The following is a 16,597-nucleotide window of genomic DNA, read 5'->3' on the forward strand; positions in this document are numbered from 1 at the left end:
AATGTAAGCTATTACCACCATCCTGGGAATTCTTTAGCAAAGGAACCAGAAACTAGCCCTGTAGAGCCACTGCTTCTTGAGGGCTTAAGCTCTGCCAGGAATTATCCGGATCTGACCTTTCTTTTTTTTTTTTTTTTTTGCGGTACGCGGGCCTCTCACTGTTGTGGCCTCTCCCGTTGCGGAGCACAGGCTCCGGACGCGCAGGCTCAGCGGCCATGGCTCAGGGTCCCAGCCGCTCCGCGGCATGTGGGATCCTCCCGGACCGGGACACGAACCCGTGTCCCCTGCATCGGCAGGCGGACTCTCAACCACTGCGCCACCAGGGAAGCCCCTGACCTTATTTTACTCATGGGGAAACTAAGGCTTAGAAAGGTTCAGTGACTTTCCCAAGGTTATACAACTAATGTATCTAGCCCAGCTGTAATTCAAACTCGGATTGGTTTGGATCCCAAAGCCATGCTTTTTAACTAAGATAGTCAAGGTTGGAAGGCAAAGCCTGTAAGATTTCACATGCTTCCTCTTGTATACCCTCCGTCTGTTTCCCCACTCATAACAGGTACTGTAGTAGCAAACTCTTTCAGGCTAAGGTCTGTAAGGAGGGAGGATGGACAGACTGTAGAGATTAAGAGCAGCAACTGGAAGGGTGGGGTAGGGTGGAGCAGGGCGGTCCTGGGAAATTGCAAAAGCATTCAGCCTGAGCTGAGAATCAGGCAGAGTCCCACTTGGGACTTGTGGCAAAATGGGAGAGCCTGGGGAGCTAAGCAGACCTGCAAAATGCCTCTTGGTGATGTATATGAAACACTGGACTCTCGAGATAAGATTCACTTCTATTCATTGCTTCTAAAATATTGTTGCATTGTTAACCACAAAGTCAATCCTATAACTTAGCAATTTTATATTTTATAAACTATCACTTATCCGATGGCTTTTAAGTAAAGTAAGGATTTGGCCATTTAAGTTATTTCTTTACATAGAGTCTAAGAAATCTTTGCCTTTATTGCAAAGACGTTGTTTCAACGAACCATTCAAAATGTTGTAAATCAGCTCCTTTGGTTTTGCCAATTTGCAGAAAAGTAACTTTACCAGTTTCTCTTGAACCTTTAAACTTCTGTCCTTTTAGGACTGAAAAAACGTCCTGCAACTGTGCTTACTTTTCCCAGGTAACTTTATTCATTCATCAAAATCAACGTTAGGGGAGGGTAAAGTCTGACTTCAGAGGTGACGGTTAATGTGAGTTATTCCTACCATGCTCCTGGGGTTTGGAGAGAACGAACACTTGCCGGGGCACCTCCTATGTGCTTTTAAGTGTCGGCGCCCGGAGCCGCAACCCAGCCACTTTCGCTGCACCTGCGGTTCGCCCAGCAACTCCGTCCCGAGGGCCGCCGACTCATCCCGCCGCCCACGTGGCCTTGGACGGCCTCGGGCGGCCGCGGTAGAGGCCTGGCCCCCGCGGCTCGATCACCTAGGGGTGGGCGCGGCTGCCGCCGCGGCGCTCCTACCCCAACAACGTTCACTCCGCCGCCGGGAGGGCGCCGCCGCCCGGGCTCTACAATCCCGGGCAGCCCCCGCCTGCCGCTCACGCCCACTTCCCTCCCAGAATGAGACAAGACTCCGGCTTCTGCCCGGCTCCCCTCTGCTGCCGCCGACCGATGCGCGCCCTGCCGCCTCCAAGCGGGAAAGAAGAAAGGTACCGAATCGCCCCGTAAAGCTGGCGCTCGCAGCCGCACAAGCGCGCTCTGTACGCGGCGCATGCGCCGAGAGGTCGGCCGCTCGGGCCCGTCTCAGATCACGTGAGGGTGCGGAGGCGGAGCCAAGGCCTGTGGCGGGAGGGTGGGGGAGGAAGAGCGAGGTGAACGCGGACGTCAGAGTGGAGAGCGGAAGGTCAGGGAGGCTCAGAGCGGAAGTGAGACTAGGGAGCCTGTCCGCCATTGTGGACCCGAGAAGCGGAGAACGAGAGGGGAGGCGAGCGTGCAAGCGGAAGAGACGGGCCCCTTCCACCGACTCCCGAGTGCGAGGCCCGCTTTCTGGCTTCTTAGCGAGCGGCGGCGGCTGGAAGAGCCTCTCGGCTGAGGGCGGCAGCCAACTGCTGTGAGTGCACGGGGAGAGGCCCAGGCGGCGACGGCGGCGGTAGCAGCAGCAGCTCTCGGGTTGCGGTGAAGAATGTCAGCCACTAGCGTGGATCAGGTGAGGGAGCAGAGGCCGCAGGCTCGGCGAAGGCCCGAGACCCGGAGCTCCACCCTCGCGTGGGGCTCCGGCTCCTCCCCATCGCCGCCGGGCCCGTAACAGTGCCCCGGGCACGACTGGCTGCGGTCCCGCCGCCCGAGCCGGGGCGTGCGCCCGGGCCGCGGAGCCTGCGGTCCAGGCGGGCGGCCGCGGGGGCCGCGGAGGGTGGAGGCAGGACTGCGCTCCGGGGCCTTCGGACGCGTCCTGAGGGCGGCAGAAGTGGGGCTGACCCCGGGCGAGTGCTGGGGACGGCTTCCGAGTGGCGGGTCGGAGGGCTAAGCCCCGGCATGGGTGGGCGGTCGGTGGCGATGGAGGATGTGGTGGGTTTCACTCCTACGCTGATTGTTTAAAATAACTTGTCTCGGAAAACGTCTCTGATTAACACGCTTTTCCTCTTTTCCCTTTTTTTTTTTTTTCTCCTTATTACCACATCTTTCATCTTGCTACACAGAGACCTAAAGGACAAGGAAATAAAGGTGAGTTCGGATATTTTTTTACCTTTATTTCTCATTGTTGGTTTGATGTTACTTTTAAACTATGTGAAGGCCTTTTTGGTTTTGATATTTTGTTTTTGTTTTGTTTTGTTTTTGTTTTTTTGAAATGTAGGATTAGAGAAACAGTTCGTCTCGGCTAAGGCAGCCAAATGCTGTCCGAAAGTTTGGTAGGTCCTTGCTTAGAAGCCACTTTTTATAGAAACCAAAGTGATACGAGGAACAGTTTTATTAGCTTGTATTTCACTTAAAGAGGTATTGTTATGAATGTAGTGACATTTCTTTAATTTTACAGTCTGTATTATGTGACTTCTGCCACAGATTCTCCCAATGTATGTAGATAAGTGGACATTTTCTTCCTTGTCTGGTTTACGTGGAACGCGCAGCCCACATAGAATTCTGTGTTCCAGTAGTGGAAATTGTACGGTTAGTCACTGGTTCTGTTGAAGTCGGTCCCATTGAGGCAATAGCCCGTTAGGGATCAGAACGGAACAGGCATGTCATCTTGCTCTGTAGTCTTGCAAGGTTTGACTCAATATGGTACTTTAGAAAGGATTGGGAAGGAAATAATTTGTGAGGTTCCTGCCAGGATTATATGATTTACTCTTTAGCTAAAAGAAAGAAAAAGTACTGCTGAAAGTCAAGCATTTTAAAAAAATTAGTGTGGTTTGTGTTTATTAATATGGAGCTATACAGTCAGCTGACTGAAACATGACATTAATCATGTGACATTAGTAAGTGTAGAACAATAACTGCTTTCTTGGGACGGTGCCAATTAAATAACATTACAGTGAACTATGTATTTATTACATTTTGCAATAGGGCTTGAAATCAGACTAAATAGAATTATGCTTCCAGTTTCTTATTTCTGTAGTGAAGTATTGCCTACCAAGTAAGATCTACAGTAGCCTTTTAGATGTAAAGTTTAATGTCTTTTATCGGTGCTCCTTATGTTCTTAAGGTTTTTGTTAGCTATTGCACATTTGAAAGGAGTGGGTTCTGTATGCACAGCTTAATTTTCTTTTGAGTTGTAGTACAATTTTTTTGAGAAGTTTTACATACTAGTTATATGGCATCGTATTAGGTAACAGATTCATTGCTTTATTTTGATTAAAGATGTATATAAACAGCAATTTTAAATTTTAGAATTTAATTTTAATTTTAGAATTATCTTCTGTGGTGTAAGCACAAAGCTCAGAATTTGATACTGTTGATTTATTTTAAGTGAGTTTTTAAAAATTTATTTGTAAATCTAAAAAGAATGATCCATTAATTTCTTTTTTTGTTAGTCTGCCCATTAGGAAGTATATAGACTTGGACATATGTGCAATCTGTGGTCATTATTGCCTAGCATAAATTATTTTATCCTAGATCTGTGGGGAGGTGGCACTTTGCAAGGCTATTTGAAATGCTAAGTGTTTTGTGTTACCTGCTTTAAGGTAAGTGCAAGTTCTATGAAGTACTTGTTTGACAAAACAAAATAGAGCATCTACAGCATTGTAAGCCATTACTGTATTACTGTACGTTTGATTTATGACAGTTATTTCACTTAGGTATGTCCTCATGACATCTTTGATATCAGAGATATAAATTTTCTATAAACAAAATTGTGTATCAACTACAAATATTTATTGGTTAGTAAAATTTTTTTTAATCCATTTGTATCACCTCTGTTAGATGTATTTAGACACACATACAAAGTATTTATTTGGATAGTTGTTTATTCCAAGAAATTTTTCTTACTTTCCCCCTTACTCTTCAGTTCATAATTTCATCCATGGATAGAACAATGGACTAGGATTCCTAGGAGACCTGTGTTCTCATACTGCTGACTTGCCAAGTGAGCTTGAACACATTGCGCCTTTTGGTCAGAATTTCTCCTCTCTCTGTAAAATAAAAGTAACAATTCTAGCCATAAATCCTCTTGTATGTTATGAGGGTTGTTGTAGTTAAAATAGTCCATTGCTCTAGTAGCCATGATAATTGCTGCCTCACCTCTATTGTTAAGGTGCAGGAAGACTATTGCCTAAGACCTGGCAGGAGGGAGAAATTCTATTGGCCTAAAAGTATTGGTAATCACTTAAGCTGCTTTAAATTGGTAGATACTACAAGTGTACAAATACACATACACATGACTTGTATTTTTATGCCTCTGAGAATTACAAGGAAAAGGCAGCAGCTCCAGTGAACTGGTACAAGTAGCTATATGTGAGTTTAAGAAAAACTACTCTGCCTTAGTTGACTTGGTTTTCAAGCTAGTAAAATTGTTTTATAATTTTTCTGTTTACTTTTATGAAGCAGAAAGCAAAGTTATTTTTCTTGAACTACAGTCCCGGTGTCCTAAGAATATGAGTATTAAACTTGAATTCAGAACTTATCAACCTCATGAAAAATGCATGCCCCTGAGGAATTATCAGAGTTCTGAAAGCATAATCCTTTTTAGTTGACTTAAAATGATTTCAGGGACTGTGTATTTCCTTTCTTAATAGTCTTCAGTTGACAGCATTAGCCCAACACCTGGCTTCAGTGTCTTTGATTTTCTACTAAGTATTTTTCTGTATGTCCTTAAATGCACTAAAGGAGCAAAAATTTAAAAGGAATTCTATAGCAATCTCTTTGTAAGGCAAAAATGCTTTTGTAGTATAAGTAATACTTCTAGGTTTACTTGTTTATAAGTTTGAATTCTTTTTAATAGATTGTCCCTATGTTAAATATTAGAACTCTTTTATCCTTGGCCAGGGTAGTACTGAAGGATAGTAGAAATTTAAGGATAGTTATGTACCTATTGGCCCATAATTTAAAACTGACTTCATGTCACTTTTATTTATTTAACAAGTGGAATTTTTGCTTGCTGGAATACAAGTGTACCATTCCTTTCCCTGCAGGCACCACAGATAAAAGTGTCAGATCCCATGCTTCTAGTAGCCTCAGGCCTTGCTGCCTGCTTCCTCCTATCCCTTAAGTTTACGAATAGGCAAATATATGGAAAGGAATTTATCTTTTCCCTCTTCTCCTCACCTGCCCCTCCCGACAGAGGGACATAGTCATTGTTTGGTACTGCAATTTAAAAGAATTAGGCTGAATTTGGCTATCTTTTAGCGTTTCAGAAAAGTAGTGGAAAATGCCTTGTATTTTGGCAATATCTTTTGTATCCTCTCCCCACCCTACCCCAACCCCTCGGGAAATGACTGCAAAGCACTTTACTGTTATTTTAGGCTTCATTTGATTAATCCTCAAAACATTCCTATAAGGAGATAGAGGGTATATGGTATTGTCGCTGTTTTTGTAGGTGGGAAAACATGATGCACAGATCTGTTGACTTTCCTAACTTGATGTAGTCAGGACCAGAGCAAAGAATCACCTGGCTCCTAAGGCCCATGTTCTATCTTGATTTGACTCTGCTTCATAGAGCAGGGGAAACAGGCGAAGAATCATGTAAGTCATCCGTTCTTTTTTCCCTGAAGAACTTGTACAGACTATGGGACTAGCTTGGATTTCATTACTATTTAATGGCTTTCAGTCTCCAAGACATTAGATTGTCATTAAGTAATGTTCAAAACCTGAAGTCTTTAAGACAATTGAATTTCTTTAAGAAAGGTGTGCTTCTGAAACTCTAGGGCTAGCTTCTTATTCAGATTCTAGTTTGATGCAAATTGCTTATCAGTATGCGTGAAATACTTAAAACAAAATAAAACATTTTTTCCTTAGATTGACATAGTCCTTGAATAATCTTTTAGGACTTAGACATTTTAATGCATCATTATAAATGACTATAGACTGTATTTACTTAGTGTAGGAGAATATTTTCTTAGTCTCAGCCTCTTAGAATTAGAAGAAAAGATAGAATAGAGCGGATGAGTAAGAGCAGTATAATATATATTTGGATAACTTTTTTAAGTAGGTACTTTTTTACTGTTACAGCAGTGTGGACTAAACTGATAATCTAATGAATACAAGAGATAATAGTTGTAATTTTGAAATGGGTAGCTGTTTCAGATACTGTCAGATACGCACGTAACAGTGACAGATATGTACCAGTCCAGGCACGTAGTGAAGAATTATTTTTCAGGAGGTAATAGACCAGGCATAACTATCCTTGATAGAGGAGTGGTAGAGGAGAACAGATATGTTAGAATCTCTTGGGCTGAAATGATTAGCCCACCTGAAATAACCTAAGGTACCCTCTGCTTTAATTTTGTTTCTAGTGGCTGTTACATATTTAAATTCTGGGGAGCACATTTAGCTCAACTCTGGCATTGATGCATTCCTTATCAAATGCAGTTAAGCCACCTCAGTGGAGCCAGGATCACGGTGACCTTGAGGTTTCTCTTGTAGTCTCTGAGGGGCAATGTAGAATCTTGAGAGGTCTACTTTGAAGGCTTCACAGAATAGTATTTTTTTGAGTGATCATTGCTACTCAGTGGGTGGCAAAGAACTAAGGGATTTTACCTATTTTTGCTCCCATGACTCTGTCAACTTGTATATTTCATTTATGTTTCTGAACTCATTGGAATGATTAGGGAAAATAAAGATGTCATGATATTATAGAAGAACACACAACGTAAATCCATTGCTCCTAACCTTAATTTATAATATTTTATATTTAAGTATTGTATTTAAAAATACTGTATTTTTAAGCAACAAATCTTCAGGTGTTGAGGGGCTTTTTTTTGTTTCCAAGAGATTAGTCGATTAGTCATAAGCTTGTTTATGTGGCCCTAAAGTAATTTTTAGTCCTGTTTGGATCTTGTAATGTTTTATGTGATAATAATATCCAAGATTATTAAATACTGTCATTGAATACTCAGATGAGATGAGCTAGGTACTATTAATAACCTCCTTGAATAGAGAAGTAGTCAGAGTTAGACAGGCTAAGTTACTAACTAGAGATCCCCCAGCTTCTCCATATTGGACTTGGGATTCAAACCCAGGATCTTTTTACCTTGAGTCTGTGCTCAAAAGCACTGAGACAGTGTGCAGAACAACAGCTTTATATAGAGCATTTATGGAAGTGATCTCTGAACAAATATGGCATTATAAATCACACTTGACTGGTTTTCTCGTATGTTGCAAGAGTAATCATGGTTATCTTTAGTGTCTTAGTTTTATTTATACTTTCTTGTGAAAGTCTTCATTGTTTTTTGTTTAGAGTAAAGGCCCTTTTTATTTAGATTTTTTTATGATAATATTTATTTATTGTGATATTGCTTCAAGTGAATTTTAGCCACTTTCTTTGGAGACATTTAAGATATTTATTTTAACGTCGGTTACCAAACAAGGTTATTTATTTACCTTTATTGGACTGAGTAGTAAAGTGATTTAACAAAGGTAGAGAACGTTCAGAAATCTATCTTGTCAATAGCACTGCTTAAAGTGGTTATTTTAGATTCAAATGTAGCATTAGCAAACCCTTCCAACATTTTAATTTAACTGCTTACTACAGTGTTGAAATTGGGATATTTACGTTATGTTCTTAGTAATGAGAAGTATATATATATATATACTTGGTATTTATGTAATCTTGGGCTTATATATACAAGATTTGTAAGTTTTTGGTGGCACATAAATATTTATATCCAAAATTAAGTTAATCCTAAAGGGGGTTTTAAATGAAAAGAACAAAGAACCCAGGATAAGTTTCCTATTTGATTTGAAAAATATTGAAAATATTAGGTTATTTTGTGAGTTTCATAAAGATAATTACAATGCATCTAATACAAACATATTTTTAGTTTCAGTACAAAACGGTTCGATTCATCAAAAAGATGCTGTAAATGATGATGATTTTGAGCCATACTTGAGTAGCCAGACAAATCAGGTAAGTGTGACAGTCACATATTTAGGAAATTAAACTTACGTTAATATTAATTGATTTTTTAAAGTAGGTATTTTAGTTGAATGAGGCGAACCCTAACATGAATTAACCTAGTGTGCCTACATAATAGTGACTAGCAGCTGCAGGCTTTTGGCACAAGAGAGTTCTTTGGAAATTGGAGATGGCTGAAACTAGATTATGAAATACAGAGATATGAAGCTGAACATTTGTATATATTGTGGTTAGATTGTTGTTTTTGACTCTGTTGAGTTTAATCTTTTAATGCTGCCGCCGTATCTTCATAGCTAAAGCAGATTATAAGGTGTAATTAGCTAGAAGTTTGTAGGAGAGGACTAGTTTGTGCCTGAAATTTTTGGTTAGTATAATTAAAGTTTTAATATAACCTGGTATGTAACCTGGTAGCATAGGAAATAGAATTGAAGATATTATAAACACACTTGCTTATATATTGTAGGCATGGAGAATTTCATCAAATCAAATAACTGGTCGCTTTTTAGGTTCTTCTGTGTTTGAATTTTTCACAAATAATCTTGTGACTTTGTATATAGGAATAATTTAGATTTAAACATTGACAAAAAAGAATGGTATTTCTTAGTCTCTGTATACCAATTCTGCATCTCTTTCTGTTTGTTAATAAAAATGTCACTACTAGAAATAAATTAAAAAAAAACTTGCATTATTAAACAGTTTCTTTAGAGAGAACATTCTGGAATGAAACTGCTTTGTTGTTTTGCTTATAAAAAGACATGAAAAATGTACCTTGAAATCTTAACCTAGTTTTTTTAACTTCTAAAAGAATAAGGAACCAAATATTGTTACAGAACTTTGCAGTTGCAGAGAAAACTTGAAAAACGAGTAGTTTCCAATTTGTGGAATGTACAGTTATTTTTAGGACTTTGGCAAGCCATGGTTATGTTCAACCTGATCTACATTTATTTCTCTTTAACCACCCCCTACTATCTGTTGATCTACATCCCTAGCATATGTTGAGAGGGAATAAATAAATAATAAAGAATAAAAATGGGTGATAAAAATCTATGAAAGTTAGGCTACTTTAAAAAAAATGAAAAAGTTCCTTTCCTTCTTATGTAATCTACCTTTATGATCTCAATAACAAATTTACTTTCCACGTAAAGGTTGTGAAAGAATATATCACTGGAAAATAGGGCAAGATCATTTGTTATGAAGTGTAGTGCAAGTTTTAAAAGAAATATATTCTGTTCTATTTGGTCCCATACAGTAATCTCAGTTAACATCCTATGGCAGTGTTTCCAACTTTTTTGAGGAATTCTGATGTAATGAGGTGTAGTAGATATTCTCCTAAAAAGATCTCCATGATCAGATAAGTTTGGGAAATTTATTTGGTTTACATAATTATTTTTTGCTACTTGATTTTATACTTTTTGTATTTTAATGTAAAATGAATTTCTAAGACAAGGGTATGGTATGAATATTCTCTGACTGACATGTTCAAACTCTATTTTCAAGAAATTTTAATGGATTATAAATGTTTGAGAATTGCTACCTGTGAGAATCTTCTCATTTTATTTGGTAACAGATGTTTCATAATTTATTTGTCACAGGGGCTTAGAAGATTGGTTTTTTGGCATTCCACAGAGATGCTTCAGGTCTGCCTAGGGGAGACCTGGGGAGGGTAACCTGGATCCTACCCGTGCAGCAGCCAGAGCTGTGCTTTGCTTTTCATGTGTTTTATATGTTGTAATTCTGCATAAGATTTCACATAAAGTGTTGGAAAGTCATTATTTTTTAAGACCATAAGGGCATTTACCTTAGTGAACCCAGTTTTTAAATTGAATCATAAAAGTTTCCTTGTGTTGGGGCAAAAACATCTATAAAAGGTTTGTTTTAATGTGATGTTTAAATGGAAGGTCTTATACTTTATATTAATTAAATCACTTACTGATGTTAGAATGAATGTTATGTGCTCTTTAAAGAGAAGTCTTAAAGTTTGATATCAGTACGGCTATATTTTAACTCCCTCTCCTTGCCAGTGCTGATGAATAGGTTTTCAGCAATTATCTTTCTGTAATAACTAAAAATAATTGTCTAACCAGGATACATATTTACCTTTTAAAGAATACTAACACTATAGAATATTGAAAACTGGGTTTATTGGAGAGCAGAATTGAAAATTATCTGAAATCTTAAAGGTAAGCTGTACAGAATTTAAATTTATCGTAGTTACTTAGCTAAAATAGAAAAGTTTTTACAAATTGACCTTTTAAAGTACACTATTGAAAAGTGGATTTATTGATGAAATATCTAAAGTAATTATTTTCAGATGTAAAGTTATGCAAGTATTTGTTTCTTGTACTGACCTAGCTGAAATAATTGGTTAATTAAAAATTTTTTCAACTAACATACAGGATGTCTTTAAAATTAAATCCCTTCATCTGATTTTAATATCATAAATAATAAAAATGATATTCTTTAGTCTAGAAAAGTTTTTAATGTTTGTTTTATATGCTTAGATCTAAATCACATCAAACCCAGGGATGCTTTAAAACAGGTTGTTGGCCTTTTACTTCTGTGGCAGCATATTCTATTTTCTCATGCTCAATTTCTCAGGGAATAATTTTCATAGTAATTTAAAAAGTAAACCTGTGTCCTTTAGGACTTAAAATTAGTTCTCTATATAGTTCCTCGGAATAATCTGACGATTAAGTTGATTAAAAATTCAGGTTTAATTGGTACTGTTCAAGATGCTGTGTAATTTGTGCATATAAATTTGAATGATAAATTGAAAAAAATGAAGTTTGAATTGGTCTGCTTGTATATATGGGGAAATAAATTCCGAGCCATGCTTATCAGAGAAGAGGTACAGAGAACTAAGACAGTAACAGATTTTTTCTGTCCGTGTTACTACCGCCCTTAGGTGAGGTTTTCATTAGCTCTGCTGTTGGAATGATTTCTGAACTGGTAATTCCATACTGCCGCTCAGCAGTCCTCTTACAGTCCAAGTCTGCTGCCGTCGTCCCGTTAAAGACTTATCAAAGCTTCACCACAGTGGATGTATTCATTATATGAGTGCCCTTAAAATGGCTCCACTTCCCTCCCTGCCTCATCTTTGGTCAACTTTATCCATGTAACTTATTTAGGGAATAGGACTTACTATTTTCTGAACATATAAGTATTTTCTAAATATTTTCTTCCATGCTCTCAAGCTTTCCATTTATATGTATGATGGACACACGCAGACTCTCGTGCCTGTCACTTCATGAAGTCTTCCGATTTTCCAGTTACGTGCCCCCTCCTCTTTGTACGAGAGTTTTTGTTTTGCTTTGTTCTTAGTTCTGTAACAATACCTATCAAATTGCAGGGTAAATATGTCTTCCCTGCTAGACCCGTGAAGTGCTCCAGGTCAGAGACCATGTTCTTTATCTAATTTTCTCCATGTTCTTTATCTTATTTTCTAGGTTATCCAGTGTACTCAAGGATTCTGGGTTGATTCTAGGTTGACTGGCACTGTATCTGGCATGTAGTAGGCATTCATTAAGTATTTATTGAATAAGTAGATTAGGTTAACTACTAGAATTAGGGAATGAAGAAGTATGCTTGATGAAATATTCATGTTAATTGAGTATAATGTATGATACATTTTTTCTTATGACATCTCTGTGCTTAAATATGCATGTATTTTACTTTTTGAGAAGTACAATAATATTTTTAAAATAATAGAAGAAAATGTACATAAACATTAAAAGTATATTACACTTCACTTAACGTTTTGTTAATCTAGTAGTTAGTTCTGGGGTTTGAAGTACCTCAGGTTCTTAATGGAAAACAGTTTCCTTTTTTCTATGCAGACGTGCTGTTTTTGGTGAATAATACCTCAACCATTTTTTATTGAACTTCTACCACATTGTACAATGTTCTTTCTTGGAAGTTTGGATATTTATGAAGTAAAAATAGGTATTAAGTTACTATAACTGAAAGACTCAGTTATAATTGAGTTGTATTAAAGTGTCCTCAGGTCAGAACAGTAATCATGAATTTTTTCTTAGTGTTGTTCCAGTTTTCTTTGAGATAATAGAAAAACAATTGACCTGACTCACAAGGCTAAGAAATGATAAGTACAAATGATTTTGAAATTCAAAGGAAGAATTTTTCATCTTTTCTATATTTTAGTTTTCAAATTAAAACAAGATTAACTCCTATACTTCAGTATAGCACTTTGCAGTTAACAACTAGATTTTTAAAGGTATGTAATTGATTAGAGCAGCAGGTATTTTCCCATTTTACCGACGAAGAAACAGGGTTAGAGAAATTAAATGATCTGATGATCACTGACATAGAAACTGCAAAAGTAGGGAATAACGACTGTTGATTGAATATTTAGTGTGTCCTAGGTACATTATTTCTTTTTAATATTCGAGAAAACTCAAGTTTTAAGTCACTTGATAGTGGCTTCACACAGCTGATAAGTCCTGGGTTGGGATTAGAATTTAGTTACCTCGTGGCTCCACATCCACCTTCAGGTTGCGTTTCTAAGTTTATGCTCTAGGTAAAGGGTTTGTGGATCTGTTACTTTACAAGTATGTTTAATTATATCCATTGATTATTATATATCGTTTTTTTATGTGTACCTATTGTTATTTTCCCCTTTTCAATTAGTTTTTTGAGTAAGAGGGAAATGCCCAACATTTCATATCACTTTGTTAAAGGTTATATATCTTTAAACAACAAAGTAAAATTTCACTACTACCAATTTGAGAATTATGAATACACTATTTTAAAGTGATTATTTGGACATAAACGGTTCAATTGCGTGTACCTCGTTGTACCGGGTTTGACGTAAAAGGTGAAGGAAGGTTTTGAGTTTCTGTTCTCCATCATCAGTAGGTGGAGATTCTGTTCCCCTTCCTTCCACTTAGCTAGCAATTAAAAACGTATCTTACATTTAGCAAAACGTTTAAAAATATTTCCAATTATAATCGAAGCTCTGCTCATACAAAATGTGTTGACCATATCTTACTTTTTTAAACTTTAGTAGTTTCCTACAACTTTGTTCTTACTAGAACCCAAACCAAAACCCTTGCCTTTTGGAAGGAGACTGCTTAAGTTACTTTTGTAAAGCTGAGGAATAAATAGCATTGTTTGATAAACTGGAGAAAGCAGGCCATTTATCCAGTGTACTCAAGGATTCTAGGTTATCCACTGTACTCAAGGATTCTAGGTTGGTAGCATAGAAGCACTGTGGATAGCTCTGTAGTCAGGTAGGGACAGCAGTGCATCTCTGCTCATTAGCTTGAGCTGACTGTTTGACAAGGCCTTGTGATTAATGGAGCACATTTTAAAGTAATTAAAACTTACCGTTTTGACAAAATCAGTAGTTTAGGGGTGAAGTAGTAAAACCCATGATTTAAAAAATAATTGAAAAGATATTTAATAGAAGGCCCCACAACAAAAGGGTGTGCACCTGCTCCAGCCCCAGAAGTGGCAGAATTGGTGAAATTTTGTTACCCATTTAATCTAATAATATAGCTTGGGGGGGCTTTTTTTTTAGATAGGAATCAGTATATATTAGATAATCTATTAAAACTGGGTTGACAGACTGTGACCCAGGGACCAAAACTTGTTTTCTTTGAGGAAACCCTTGAGCTAGCAGCTTTCTAAAGGTTTGTTAAAAGAAGATGAATATGTGACTGCAACCGGATACCGTATTTGGCTTGCAGAGCTTAAAATATTTGCTCTTTGGCTCTTTAGTTTGCTGATCCCTGAATCATGTGATGGATATAGACAAATTAGGAACCTGATGTGTAACTGTTGTGCAAAATTCAGCATTTGTGAGGGTGAAATAAGAATATTCAACATAAGTTACGAGTGTAATGTTGCCAACACTTTATCATGATGAATGAACTTAAAAATTTTCCACCTTGTCTGTTTTTCCACTCCCACATCCAGGTAAAGACTTACTAAGTCCAGATTTCAACGCCAACATTCTAAATTAAAACTTTGAAACTGAAACTGATTACCTCCATATTCAACTCAGCTTCCTTATTCCCTCATGTGGAATATATTCACTTCCCTGTGCAATGTGTCTTTAACTGTAGGTTTTCGTTTAGAATGAATATTTTATATCAGTATTTTTCACAATGTACGCATTCAGTAAGTGGTTAAAAAAAGTAATAAAGGGAAACCTTTAATAACTTGAAAAAATTTAAAAATTTAAAATATCTTGATTGTGTATGTTCATTAATATTGGCTAAATTTTTGGGCTTTCTCAACAGTGACTTCAGTATGAAGTACTATGAATACTTTTACTTTCAATAAATAATTTGGTGATTTAATTATAAACAGGTGTGTGTGTGTATGTCCATGGCTACTGAAGCTTACTCATTATTAATTTCTTCAAGAATTTTTTTTTTTCTTTGAAAACCACTGTTGGTGACTTTGAGCTTCCCTCAGGCTTCATTTCCTTCATACTAATATTGTGAGCATTCTTTGAATATATTTTCAAATATGGTTAATAATTATCCGATATAGTTGGAGAATATGTTCAACTAAGTTAGTAAATGGTTGACACATATATTTCCAGTTTTGAATACAGTGGAATATACTTAATATCAAATGTGTTTAAAGTCATTTTTTTTCTTTAAATAATGCTGACACAGTTGTTTTTTATTTTTAAGTTCAAGTTTTACTGAAAACACTCAGTAAATCTATGTCTTAATTATTAACTTAAATGCAGCCTTTATTTGATTCTCTTGTCATTTTCACTTAATTATATGAGAGTCATTTCAAAAGGCAAAATATGAAATTAGCTTTCTTATGGACAGTGGACAGCTTTAATAGTTGTAAGGTATGTCACAAGTAACTTAATAGTAATAGTAAAGCATTTTAGTTTTCAATAATAGGCCTTTAAAAAAATAAAATGAATTCCAGGTAGTATCTATGATGTAATTGTCACATATTTATATACTTTCTTGAATGGGAAAGCAGTGGCAGAATAATCCCAAGAGAGTAACAGCCAAAAAAAACCGGAATGGGTTTGCTCCATTTTGCACTTTGCTCCATTGCATTCTCCACTTTGCTCCAGGGAACTTAGAATGTCTATGTAGATAAAATGAATAATCAGCCTTCAAAATGGTATTGACCCTTGGGAGGGGAATACAAATTGTCTTGACTAGATATTAGCTTAGTTTTTTCATCTTGCTTAATTTTACAAATTCTGAAGCTCTGTCCAAAGCTTTAAAAATCACACCTAAGTCATAGAGTGAAAATCTATTACAGTTGTTCCTTGGTGTCCCTAGGGGATTGGTTTCAGGACCCCCGCTGATACCAAAATCCACAGATGCTCAAGTCCTGTATATAAAATGGCGTAGTATTTGCATATAACATGCACATCCCCCTGTATACTTCAGATCACCTCTAGATTACTTATAATACCAAATACAATGTAAGTGCTATGTAAGTAGTTGCCCGTGTGGCATATTCAAGTTTTGCTTTTTGGAACTTTATGGAAATTTTTTTCTTCCTGAATATTTTCGCTCCATGGTTGGTTGAATCTATGGATGCAGAACCTGTGGATTGGAGGGCCGGCTGTATCAGACATATTTTTGGCATAAGAAACCTACTTTCAAAAGAAATCTGTAGAATATTTTATTTTTTACATTGGCTAGTAACAAATTTGACTGAGTTTTTTCTTTAATAAGCTTTGATTTTTGGCAAATCACTAAATGGATGATGAATTTTATTCAAAATAAAGGCCAATTTAATTACAGTAATTCTGGGAAAAATGATAGGAACTTAACTATTTCTAAATTAAAATTCTGATCAGGAAGGTGATAAATTTGTTATGTAAAATTTAGAAAATAGGCACCTGTAACCAACCATTAAGAAACCATTAGGATTTTGTCTTCTTTTTCAAAATGAGCAAGGCAAAACAAAACAAACAAATATGGATCATGCTCTAAGTATAATCTTGACTCTTTTTTTGTTTTTCCTCTCAGAGTGTGAACATTTCTCTAGTTTTTCTTTATGAAAGTACAGAATTTAATTGCTGAACTGGATTCCAACGTAGAGA

General features: G+C 37.0%; 1 protein-coding gene across 5 annotated transcripts in view; it reads left to right on the plus strand.

Moving 5' to 3' along the window:
* Window positions 1-1,871: 1,871 nt before the first annotated feature.
* Window positions 1,872-16,597, plus strand: part of YTHDF3 (YTH N6-methyladenosine RNA binding protein F3) — a 44,575-nt gene continuing 29,849 nt past the window's right edge. For 2 of the 5 annotated variants that reach the window (XM_081259008.1, XM_081259011.1), the window contains exons 1-4: window positions 1,872-2,184; window positions 2,675-2,699; window positions 6,004-6,149; window positions 8,447-8,532. In XM_081259008.1, the coding sequence (XP_081115134.1) occupies window positions 6,092-6,149; window positions 8,447-8,532 (144 nt within the window). In that variant the 5' untranslated portion in view covers window positions 1,872-2,184; window positions 2,675-2,699; window positions 6,004-6,091. Of the gene's footprint in view, window positions 2,185-2,674; window positions 2,700-2,835; window positions 2,885-4,137; window positions 4,154-6,003; window positions 6,150-8,446; window positions 8,533-16,597 lie in introns of those variants that run through there. The other 3 variants (XM_081259010.1, XM_081259009.1, XM_081259012.1) reach the window with 3 other exon arrangements.

The sequence above is a fragment of the Mesoplodon bidens genome (assembly GCF_964165515.1).
Source record: "Mesoplodon bidens genome assembly, chromosome: 16".
NCBI lineage: Eukaryota > Metazoa > Chordata > Mammalia > Artiodactyla > Ziphiidae > Mesoplodon > Mesoplodon bidens.